The following is a 12,576-nucleotide window of genomic DNA, read 5'->3' on the forward strand; positions in this document are numbered from 1 at the left end:
TCTTATTGCTAGAGGCTTTGTCTTGTGTGTGCCTGTAGAGCTTAGAACCTGGTGAGATACTGCATGCAGGCAATCCTGAAGAAAGCCAGCCTCAATAATACTGCTGCAAGAAAACTCAAACTTTTTTTTGGTTTTATTGTAAGTTTTGTTTTGTAATTATTGTAAGCATGATCTGTTAGCGCTAACCTTAGGTGATCATTTCCAAGGCACCGAGGACATCTGCCATGGTCATTGTCTGGGCAGAGAGTGACCATGCAGGACTTACAAACAGCATATTGTATTTAAGGAGTAGAAAACACAGTGGGAAGTTAAATTGAACCAGCACTTACTGTACGCAATCTTTTAAAGGTGTTCTGTGTACTCTGGATGACAAGCAGAGAAGGTGGTCAAAAGAAAGGAACCACTGTGTTGTGGGTTTAGTCAAGATAGTGCAGATGCTCCAAAAGGTCGGCCGTGAGAGCTGAAGTAATGAAAGTAGTGACTGTCACTTCATTCCAAACACCTTTGGCCTCGTCAATCTTTTGTGGTATCGCTCCTGTTCCTGCCTTCTTTGTGAGCTTCATTCTCTTTGAGACCATTTTGTCATGTGGTTTTTTGTCTTCCTCACATTCTTCTCGTGAGGACATGAGTACAGTGATCAAGACATATTCAATTCTTACAAAGCCCTGAACTTATACAACAGTGGGCATGTCCTGCAAACAGAATCACATAGCAGAAATCAAAACTTGTACATTCAAGACAAACATGCTGCTATCACAGAAACAATGAAAAAGCACACACACACAAATGCACACACACACACACACACACACACACACACACACACACACACACACACACACAGACACACACACACACACACACACACACTCAGACACACACACACACACACACACACACACACACACACACACACACACACACACACACACACACACACACACACACACACACACACAAACACACACACACACACACACACACACACACACACACACACCCAGGAAACAATTACACAAAAAGGTACTCCTGTGATTCCAGGAGGGATTTTAAGGTTTTAAGAAAGTAGGAGACACAACTGGACTTGAACCTGTGAGCAACCAGAACAGCTAGGAGGATTTCAAGGGAAGTCCTCCTGAAATACTCTAGAAATGTTCACAAGTGCATTATGTTAAAATGGGAGGAGTGAGAACCCCGGTAAGAGGAAGAGTATATCTCCTGGGTAAGTTTAGGTTAGTCCCTGTTGTCAAACTACCAGCCAAACCCCCAACCCCCAGTCCCTATCTCACAACTTATTGGTAAATGGTAAAGAGACTTGGAAACATTCACACACTGATGGCAGTGGCTAAAGTTCCCAACTGTCTAACAGTACTACTCCAAGTACTGTTACTGTGTTTTGTTTGGATAGATATTTTTACCATGAACTGTTAATTTGATACATGCCCTAGACTCACCGATCTACTTAGGAATAAATGTTGGGTTACCACGTTCACAATTTCCTGTATATTTTGTTTGAACAGATATTTAGAAATGTGTTTGCTGGTGTTGGGTGTTACAGTCTGTATCTACATATTCATGCACTTGCTGATCTGCAGTAACCTACCAGCAGGTTGTATAACCACGTTATAATTCCACCACTAGATGGCGCCCACGCACCACAGAGACTCTTGTTTGGTCATTCAGCTAGATCAGTATCCAACCTTTACTCTGTCCTTCTGAAGTCCACCCAAACCAAACATATTCAGCAGTAAGGTTTGGCGGGGGACAAACACACACACATTACATTCTGAGGGAATCACCACTAGGGAATGAACGGTTCACATTTCAGTCAGCTTTGGTGTCTAGTTTTGCTGAGGTTAAAAAGAGTCTTTGTTCAGAGAAAGTTGGTCTCCACACCTGATCACAGCAGTGGAAGTAGAGTACGTTCAGGAGGGTTATGGAGCAAACTGATCTGGATTGAAGCATGCAGTTTATACTTTAAAGATGTGGTGCTCCTGATCATTTTATTAACTTTAAAAGACATCTTTGTTTGGTATGTATACTGGTTTATAATAACTGTTATCCAACGTCAAGTATCTGTTAGTATGTTCTCACAATTGTTTTCATGTGCAAACCATGAGTTGATCAAACATTAAAACATGTTTTTACTCAGGAATAGCTTCAAAAAAAGTGTATCTTTTTGAGATTATGTGTAAGAAAGTTTGTACTTTGACCAGTTTACTTTAAGGGGACTTTGAGTAAAAGACAAGCCTGAGTCAGTGTTTGTTCATCGATCAAGTGTGAATCATCCAAGTTGTCCATGTCTGATTGGATAAATGGCAGAGTATGTACTGGATCATTGTAGCACACAGTTCTCCATGGCAGTGGAGAGAGCCAGCATTGAAGGATCGGGACTCTCGGAACGTTTTTTTAAATGTTTTTTAAGCGTTTCAGCTGATGGGAGTTTGAGTACAAAAGGGATCAAAAAGATGAACTTTAAAGGGTTGACAGGAGATTTGAAATGAGATTGGACAAGTTCATGATCAGAAGAATTTAGAGGTGAGCTGAGTCTACTAGAGGAATAACAACCTACGGTGTAGTGACGGAAGCTCCCTCCTACGAGTATACAGCAAAGTGCAAACAGTGCCAAGTGTTTAAGACCACAACTGATTTTCAGAGAGAGGTGAGCTCATCTACCTGCACAATGCCGTGTGAAGTTTTCTCCCCACTGCTGCTCCTGCTGCTGTTCGTCTCAGTGTTTGGAGCGTCTCGAGCCTGCCTGCAGGACGCTGCTTCAGCCTACAGATTCACCGGTGCAGTATGTCGGCTCACCCATCCTGCAGCTGTTGTGTGTGAGTGGAACTTTGACCCTGTTTTGGTTTTTATTTTGACCACTTGCCTCCCTGACCCATTTATTTAATTTGACCAATAATCTGATTTTCTGAGAACTTTCACCACAGCCCCTGGTTCAGGATGCAAACATGTCTTACTCCTGTGTCAGGTCTCTTCTGTGTAAACTTTAGGCAGAGGTGCAATATTTGTCAGCAGACCCTGTTCCTAACTTTTCTCCTGTCAGTGTCAAACAGTGTAAATCAGTCTGAGGCAGATCAAAGCAAGTTTGTTTATAGGGAAACATTTCTATATAAGGCAATTCAGAGAGCTGCACACAATCTAAAACAGCATTAAGAACATCCATAAGCAGAACAGAGACATTAAAGCTCCTATGAGGAGTTTTTGACTGGTTATGAAATAGACTGAAATGAATACTGATGTCTCTGTATTACCTACAAAAGCAAACAATAACATCAGGGACTAGATCAATTCTTCTAGGTATTAAAGGTATTTTTTAAATCCTGTAACCACTGCTAGGGGGTAGATGTCAGACAAGGTGATTCACAGCACGCTGAGGACGCTGCCTTTTTTTTTTTTTTTTAAATCCAAAAATTCCACATTTGACAGTAAGACAAAAGCAGGAAGATACAGTAACTACGCAGGTTCAGGGCAAGATGGGCAAAGCGATAAAACACACAGCTATGTCTGCAGGGGGCGCCAAAATGAACACAAACTAAAAGTTCCTCAAGGGTTAAAATACAATATTAAAATATAAGACAAAGAAATGTTGATGCAATCCACCTGAACACTCAAACACAGGCCCAATAGGAACAGAATTGAAAAGATAGGAACATTCAAGACGAGCCTTTTTGACAACTAAAAGATTGATTTTGTTAAACTGGAAGACTCAAACATACATACGAAAATACGTACATGGTTACTTCAATTTTTTGATCGTCTTTGTATGGAACGAGTAGTTGATACTTTCCGCGACATAGAACACAATTCTTGAATGAATTGGGGATTACATTTAGAAATTTGTTTTTAGCATTGTATATTGGAAATTCAAGCCGACCAATAGTAAGCAGCCCTATATTAAATTGATTTAAAGGTGTGGAACTCGTGCCCTACTGGCTCAGGCTTATTCTGCGAACATATGAGAATGTTTTGAAAATTGATTTAATAAATGCAGATGACACGATATGTTTAAGACTCAGAATCGTAATTATAAAATGACCAGTATGTAGGTCACTGTGTATTCCCCTATGTGTTCATGTTGTTGTATAATGTCAACATGTACTGTCCTGTACATGTTTCTGCTTGTTGTTGTAGCTGGGGTCTGTTTGAGGTTGCTGTCTGTACGTATATGTGCTTGAGCATTGAAAAAATAAATAAATAAATAAAAGATTAAAATAAATAAATTGATTGTATTAAAAGAAAATGTACCTTAATATAAAATGTAAAAAGTATCTAAAAATCAGTTCACTTGTAGATAAATAGAAATGTAAGTGATGGAAAGGCATCAGAATATAAAATGGTTTAAAGATCTGTTTTAAAAGGACTCACAGTGAAATACAGACTTCTAGTTGGTGTCACTTTTTTGCAGCATACGCTACTGCTTCTGGTTTGGGTTTTTATTATACAATAAGATACATTTTTTTGTCCCCTTGGGGAAATGTGTCACTCACAAGCATTCAGCTGCTTCAGCACGAGTCCGGGTCACAAGCAGGGCCGCACCACCAAATGGAAACGATCCTTGGATATGCTAAAGGCAATATAATTCCATTTTGAGCATTGTTTTTTTTCTTCTAATAAATACTCAGCAGCTTGGATGTACTTTTTTTTGTTTTCTTACTTGGCTGAAATTTATTTTCATCCAAGTGTCTTTGACCTGAAGACTTTCTGTGTGTTTCTGGTAGTGAACGATAAAACCACTAAAGTGATCGAGGCAGCGTTTCAGAATGCAAGATACCCAAGTTTGAAGAGAGAGAAATCCCTGCTGTTTATAGGAAGGGTCAAATATGGCCTTGAAAAGTAAGTAAAACCACACACACACACACACACACACACACACACACACACACACACACACACACACACACACACACACACACACACACACACACACACACACAGAATGACAATAAAAATGTTGTGTTTCTCTGTCCACCAGTTTGGAGATTCACAACCTGTCGATTGGTCAGAGTGAGTTTGAGCTGCATCCAGGTGAAGGTATCAGCATGGAAATTAAGAATGTGTCTGCAGTCTTCAGAGGAACCATCCAGTATGGATACGGCAGCTGGCTGTGAGTCTGACAGTGTTTGATAAAAAACATCTCACAGAATCAACTCATAAGAACAAACAGAAAACACATGAAAACACATGCAAACACTACATTTGAAGGCAACTAGTGAATCGTTCTGAACCTTGTTCCCATTGAGGTTGTCAAGATGATTTTCCAGAGATGGTGTGATGATGACAGATGGTCAGACACTCGTTGGTGCTGGAACTCTACAGGGCGTTAGGATGGTTGAAAATTGAAAATCTATCCCCCATAGAGTCCAGACACTGGTGTTGGAGGTGTTGGCTAAGGCAGAGGAGATGGTGAAGTAATGAAGTCCACTGGACAGTGATGGGCAGGTGGAGGGTCACATGTACTGTAACAATGGCATGAATGAACTGGAGGAAGCAGGAATATGATAGGCTTACAATAAGGGAGAGGAGCAGAGATATTAGATTTTTTTGACCAGGTGATGAGAACAGATGATGACTATGGGAAAACATGAGTTACCATGCATGCTATGCAACATAATGTGAGAAATATGTAATAAAACCAGCATGCAAGATGTATTCAGTGGAGAGAGCCAGCAGAGAGGGACTCTCTCAGCATTAACCAAGAAACGTTTTTATTTTTTTATTTTAATTTTTTTTAAGCATTTCAGCTCATGGGAGTTTGAGTACAAAAGGGATCAAAAAGATGAACTTTAAATCGTTGACAGGAGATTTGAAATTTGATTGGACAAGTTCATGATCAGAAGAATTTAGAGGTGAACTGAGTCTACTAGAGGAATAACAACCTTCAGTGGAGAGAGCCAGCATTGAAGGATCAGGGACTCTCTCAGCATTAACCAAGGAACGTTTAAAAAAACCAAAAACATTTAAGCGTTTCAGCTCATGGGAGTTTGAGTATAAAGGGATCAAAAGCTCAATGTCACTCCGACATTGCACTCTTTAAAGATGACTTGCCATTCAAACAGAGAAGCAGAATTCTGACCCCTCAAAGATAGTTTATTGTTGATTTAGCTGGTTTCTAAGTTGCATTTTCAGATATGGTGGCATGACCATTCTGCCAAGAGAAGGTCCCAGCAGCACTTTTGTCATTTGCTTTCTGTCCAAACATCTTTCTTTTTTTCTCCTGTAGTGTCAACGTTGGACATTCAGTTGACTTTGAAATTGATTCTCAGCTCGATCTTGGAATCAACCCAAAACTTTGTGAGTACCTCTATACATAATAGTTTACAAAATAATTTAGTTTTGATACTAACTGATATTAAATATCATTTAGCTTGAACCTAATCCTTAACCATGCTGACTTTAAGTAGTTTAGTTTATTTCTCTTCCTCTGCTGCCTCACTGACTGAGGGTCATTTCTGATTTGTTGCCATGTAATCAATACTTTAGGTCGCACATACATTGCAGCTGCTGCTTTAATATGCTGGAACCTTCCTACAGTCTGTTATCTGAACATATGTCTTTATGTGTCCTCTCTGTTATCTCTGTCCCATCTGTCAGACTGTGGAGAAGGGAAGGTAGCAGCGGACACATCAGACTGTTATTTGAACTTTCACAAGCTCCTGCTGCACCTGCAGGGGGACAAAGAGTACGTTTCAAAAGTGAACCCTGATGGAGTATCATCAGCAGAACAAAAAAATGCATCATAAAGTGACAGTGTCTTGACCCTCTTCATGTTTTGTTTGTTAGACCGAACTGGCTGAAGAAGCTCTTCACTGACTTCATCACCTTTACTGTCAAGATGGTCATCAAAGGACAGGTGAGGATTCAACCTTTCACTCATCTCTTCCCTAGAAGTGAGAGGAAACTTGATTTACTTGTTACCCTGATAGCGAGTTTGTGTTGTTTTAAAGACAGAGTTAAGGTAAAGCTGTAGATCTTCTTTTCTCAAATGCAGATCTGTATCGAGATCAACAAGGTGGCAAATATACTGGCTGACTTCATTCAAGACACAGCAGGTGTGTGTGTATGTGTGTGTGTGTCCGTGACAAAGAAAACAAAAACATTGTGTTTTCTGGTCTTTATAACTTTTGAAAACACATTTCAGTCAATCTTTAATTGTTTAACTCCAATTCATAAGAAGTGTTATCTCCAGATGCTTTACAAAAGAGCAGCTCTACCTCCAATAGTACATTTAGAGACTGTACCACGAGCAGGCCTGATAACTGAAGGCTCTACCTCCTACAGTACATTTAGAGACTGTACCACGAGCAGGCCTGATAACTGAAGGCTCTACCTCCTACAGTACATTTATTTTGTTGTCTGATGAAACACTAATCTGTTATGTTGGCGTGTAGATGTTACATGTTGCAAACATCATCCTATGATGATCCTATGATGTGTGTGTGCGTGCGTTTGTGTGTGTGTGTGTGTGTGTGTGTGTGTGTGTGTGTGTGTGTGTGTGTGTGTGTGTGTGTGTGTGTGTGTGTGTGTGTGTGTGTGTGTGTGTGTGTTCACAGGGCAGTTTCTCAGTGATGGAGCCATCAGTATGGATATTGGTGTAACTGCTGCTCCTGTCATCACTGCAAACTACATTGAATCTTACCACAAGGTCAATACTACCTTTATTAACAGTCACAACCTTGTCATCTTTAAAGGTCATACTCCTTTTCAACAGGTTTAAGTCTCAGAGGCCCAAACACATAAACCTTCTACAACATCAGCCCAGCTCAGAACAGGCTGTTTCCGTGTCTTTTATTGCACCATTACAATGAGAAGGCAGTCTCAGAGGGCAGAACAAACACCTAGCTGTGGGAGTGTCACTACCACCTATTGGAGGGGTTACTGCCCTTTGTGATGTCATGAAGGTAAAATCTCCAAACGGCCTGTTTGAGCACACATTTTCTGAAAAGTGGAGCAGGCGATAGACGGAGGATGGGCTTATCTGATCATTGAGGGGTTTGTAGACAGACTAGGGTCACACATTAGTGTAAAACATGGTCAAGTGTATTTTACATAATACGGGTATGTGACCTGCAAACGATGATTAGATTAAATTATCTTGTACTGTGAGAAAGACATTTTCAAAGATTGATAAGACACAGCTCTTAAGATGAGCCTGGGCTTGCTAATGCAACAGTTTAATGTTCTGGCTTTTAGTAGAGCCTTTTGAGTTTTGACCAGTCCCTTCTGTATCCCACAAGGATAGCAGCTTTATTATCAGAACTGTGTGGATAAAATATGTTTCGTATAAGAACTTGGGTGCGTGTGTGACGATGATTTTCTGTTCACCGCTTCACATTTTGTTTTGTTGTTTTACAATTTCATCAGGCACTGACCAACTACAACAACATCTCAGCTGTCATCAACGACTCACTTTTCCACCCCAATCAGCTGACTGAAAACAGGATGCTTTACTTTTGGCTGTCAGGTGAGCAGTTGACATTGCATTTACTTTTGAACTGTTGGAAGTTGCAGTTCATTAGAATAGAAAACTATATTTTAGGATGAGTCCTGCAGTATGACTTGTCCATATGCTGTTGATGTTTTTAGGAGTTAATAACAAAATAACAATAAAAGACTAAGTCATTGAAATTCTCTAAGCCGGTTATGCCTTAAATGATCTCTTATTATTTAGGTTTAATAAAGTATATGTGTAGTCATGTTAAAGGTTAGAGAGCTCTTTGTGTTCCAAAGTGGAAATTAATTTAGCTGGCACTTTGACTGGCATGAGGGAGACTAGACTTTGAATCCCCTTTTCATGAGAAGATTTGTAAGCTGTTTGTCTCTTAAATGTTGTTACGACCAGTGAGTAAGTAACCAAACCCAGAACACAGAAACAGAGATCTTGACTTTTAATGAGGTCTAATGCAGAAAAAAGGGAGATGAAGATGGAGTTGATGATTCCAGAGATTTGAAGAGTGAAGTGGAAGATGGCTTACCAGAGCAGGGGGATGAGTGGATGGAGAGCTGAGGTATAAACACTGCTGATTTGATAAAAGCAAGAAGAGCTGTTGAGAAGGCCAGAGACATGACAGTGGTAGCAATCAATTAAGCAAACTGGATCAAAATGGCAAGATGGCGGCGCATCCCAATGCAGTGTTCATGTTTTCTAAGAAACATGGCCTGTCCTGACTGCACCTCAAGTTTGAGGAACACTTTTATCCCCACAGCCAAAGCAGCTCTTAAATGCTCCCAATAACATCCTAACTGCCTTTTCAGCACATTTGACTTTATTTCTCTGTTTTTGTTGCTGCATTGATGGCAGGATGCACAGTCAGTAACATCATATCTGCTGCAATGACAAGATAAAGGTGTTTCATTTTATTCTAATTCATTATCATACATAAACTTACATAGAAACTAGATTTCCTTGATAACATGTAAGTAGGCCTTTACGACAGTGACTGTCTGCTGTTATGTAGATGTAACAGTTCTCACGCCTTCTTTTTGACTTAGAAGTGGGTTTTTTGTTTTTTTTACTATAAACTTGTGTGATACACCTTTCACTTGTATTTTATCTCAGACCAGGTCTGTAACCCACTGCTTAGTGCTGCCCACCAAGATGGTCGTTTCACACTCAACATCTCTGGAGCAGAGCTCACTGTAAGTACATCACCTTTGAAGAAGTCCTGTGTGGTGTCCTGACTCATATTCTTATTGATTTGCTCTATAGAATAAATACTGCAATCATAAAAAAACAAACTTTGAACCTCTACATATTGATAATTAACAAATTGCCAATTTTTGCACTTTAGTTTCTCGTTGTGTCTGACTTTATTTCAGGAACTTTTCAAGACAAACCTCTCCAGTGCTGTTCCTGAATTTATCAGAACGGTAACTGTGAAACATCGTTACACATTCTTACAAGTCTGCACACTCTCAAAAACTTGTACCTTTGTCAGATGAGACATATTATTTGACATATTACATATTGTATTGTGTGTGTGGGTGTGTGTGTGTGTGTGTGTGTGTGTGTGTGTGTGTGTGTGTGTGTGTGTGTGTGTTCAGTGTCTGTTGGAGTCAGGTTCTCCTGAGCTACGAGTCTGGAGTTCATCTGTTCCCTTTCTAAATACCTCCACCTCGGGGACGACTATCTGGGCAGAGGCCTCTGGGCAGCTCAGCTGTGGGATGCAAGGCACACCAACACTCTTCTTTCAAACGGTACTTGGCACTTATTGAATGACAGGACATGGAAAGTGTTGACAGCTTTAAAAAGATGTTCAACCTTTACAGCAATTCAGCTTCTCTGTAGTTCAGAACACTAAAGCCAGAATGCACCCTGTGTTTGAGTGATGTTTGTTTTTTCTTAACTAGAATGTGGTCATGGATGTCACCGCTTCCTATGCTGACAAGAGACTCTTCCTGAAGGGAAACGCGTCAGAGTAAGACCTGATGTGATGATTTTTAATTACAAACACATAAAGCGTTCAGTAAACCGCGGTTGGACTTCAGACTCCAACATGAGAATCATTCTTTTATTTTTGTCATTTAAATCAGTACACATACCTAAAAGACACAAAATGTGTGTTCTGTGGGTTCAGCAGCCCAAACCTCTTTATGAAGTCGTTGGCTCGTCATGGTGTTGTAATTAGATGTACACACTGTAAAAGGACAGAAGCAGACGAGGAGAAGGTAAAAGGAGAGGAAACACACATGGCCCATCTTTATGTAAAGTGGGTGTCTAATTGGTGGATTTTCAGCTGTGGAAAGTTTCAGAAATCCGCCTTAGCCCACCTCTATAATGTTTGTTTTTGTCACTGTGCTCAGTTCTATCATCTCTGAGTGTGTAGTTTTGTGTTTCAACATTTTTACTGAGTCTGGTTTTCCGTCCATGTTCTTTCTTTCAGGGTCGTTATAGTCCGCGCTGAGCTTCTGTTACAAAATGAGCAGGTAAAGTGTTGTAAGCTGATGAGGGAAATAAAACATTATATCCAGTTATTGGGGGCGGCTGTGGCTCAGTGTTAGAGTCGGCTGTCTCTCAACTGGAAGGTTGGAGGTTCAATCCTCAGCTCCTGCAGCCACATGTCCGATGTGTCCTTGGGCAAGACACTTAAGCCCAAGTTGCTCCTGCTGCTTCGTTGGTGATGTATGAATGTGTATAAATGGGATAGCTAATACTGATGGTCACTTTCCATATCAGCCTCTACCATCAGTGTGTGAATGTGTAGGTGTGACCTGTGGTGTAAAAGCCCTTTGAGTATTCAAGTCCATTTAGGATTTATCATTTATCTCTAGAAAAAGCTGCACTACAGGACTGTTTACAAAGGCACAGAATAGTAATATGTCAAACTTTTGTATAAAAGTGAAGAAGTTTAAATTCAACTGAATTGTAACTTCATATCAACCACAGAGACTCAGAATATGTGGGGAAAAGATTAAACAAATGTTCAACTCTTAGTTTCCTGCAGTTTAAATCATTAATGTTCATGTTGATGTTGAAACTGTTGATTATATTTTCTATGTTTGATATGACTTGTTAAATCACCTCCTACTCTCTATCCAGCTGCTGACTGAGGCACATCTGGAATTTGTAAGAGAAGCAGTGGAGAAGATAGGAATTCCCAAGGTTCTATCAGGTGAGACAACAATAACACCTTCATCATAAAAAAAATTCCCAAATGTGTAAAAATGAAAGTGTAGTCAATATATGATTTTATTTATCATCAATTCTTTTGCTTATATATTGATGAACTTAAACAAACGGGAAATATATCAAGATGATTTGCAGCTTCAGCAGGATGGTCATATTTATTTCAAATAAGTATTTCAACAATTTTTAAGTAAGCACGAAATCCTGGATTTATTTCAAACTGATGATTCTTGCAGTTGATTTCAAACTGAATGGGGACATTTACTTTCAATTATTTGAGTTATATTTGTTCTGCAAAAGAGATGAAGCCAAATCCACATGTGAGGTCTTCAGTGATACTTTGTGTTGTGTTTCAGTTCTTGAGGTTGAACTTACCAGGCTGTTGGACAAACAGGGAACTAACCTATTTGACATCTTTAACCCAGAGGTGCTTCCTCGGGATGTAAGTGTGACTTCTTTTTTTGAACTTTTCCCAGTTTGTGGTTTACCTGTCACTAATTTTGCTCTCTTTGCTGAAGGGCTTTGTGGTGATTCAGACAGATTTTGGTTTCCCTCATCACCTCCTGGTCGAGTTTCTAAAGAAGACTCTGCAGTAATGAAAAAAAAAGCTTTTTAGCCACATATAAATATAGTTATCAGCTCAAACAGAATATATACCTTGACTTACTATTTGTTTGAAACATTTAAATAAAAATGATAAGGAAAGTCTTGTCTCTGATGTTCACATTTCCACTGGTGAATGAACGTGATGCATGAACACCATAAGGATGAAGTAAACTTTTGTTTTATTTTGTAAAAAAAAAAAAAAGAAGTCCACTTTGTTGTCATTTATTTATACATTTGTTTAATGATAACAGACAGATTTATTTTTCTGACTTAGAGAGGATATGAGGCTTAATATTTAAAGCATTCTTTATATTATTAGTGAAATTGATTTGACA

General features: G+C 39.5%; 1 protein-coding gene across 2 annotated transcripts in view; it reads left to right on the forward strand.

The window, feature by feature from the left end:
• cetp (cholesteryl ester transfer protein, plasma) overlaps positions 1-12,340 on the forward strand; it is a 51,689-nt gene extending 39,349 nt beyond the window's left edge. Inside the window, exons 1-18 of one of the 2 annotated variants that reach the window (XM_065956493.1) lie at positions 1,782-2,032; positions 2,657-2,831; positions 4,731-4,845; positions 4,985-5,116; positions 6,233-6,303; positions 6,604-6,691; positions 6,793-6,862; positions 7,001-7,061; positions 7,563-7,654; positions 8,374-8,473; positions 9,569-9,648; positions 9,829-9,879; positions 10,054-10,206; positions 10,360-10,427; positions 10,893-10,935; positions 11,549-11,621; positions 11,992-12,077; positions 12,154-12,340. In XM_065956493.1, coding sequence (XP_065812565.1) covers positions 2,684-2,831; positions 4,731-4,845; positions 4,985-5,116; positions 6,233-6,303; positions 6,604-6,691; positions 6,793-6,862; positions 7,001-7,061; positions 7,563-7,654; positions 8,374-8,473; positions 9,569-9,648; positions 9,829-9,879; positions 10,054-10,206; positions 10,360-10,427; positions 10,893-10,935; positions 11,549-11,621; positions 11,992-12,077; positions 12,154-12,231 — 1,509 coding nt within the window. In that variant the 5' untranslated portion in view covers positions 1,782-2,032; positions 2,657-2,683 and the 3' untranslated portion in view covers positions 12,232-12,340. Of the gene's footprint in view, positions 1-1,781; positions 2,033-2,636; positions 2,832-4,730; positions 4,846-4,984; positions 5,117-6,232; positions 6,304-6,603; positions 6,692-6,792; positions 6,863-7,000; positions 7,062-7,562; positions 7,655-8,373; positions 8,474-9,568; positions 9,649-9,828; positions 9,880-10,053; positions 10,207-10,359; positions 10,428-10,892; positions 10,936-11,548; positions 11,622-11,991; positions 12,078-12,153 lie in introns of those variants that run through there. The other variant, XM_029281681.2, reaches the window with a different exon arrangement.
• Positions 12,341-12,576: the final 236 nt, after the last annotated feature.

The sequence above is a fragment of the Labrus bergylta genome, chromosome 7, assembly GCF_963930695.1.
Source record: "Labrus bergylta chromosome 7, fLabBer1.1, whole genome shotgun sequence".
NCBI classification, from domain to species: Eukaryota; Metazoa; Chordata; class Actinopteri; order Labriformes; family Labridae; genus Labrus; species Labrus bergylta.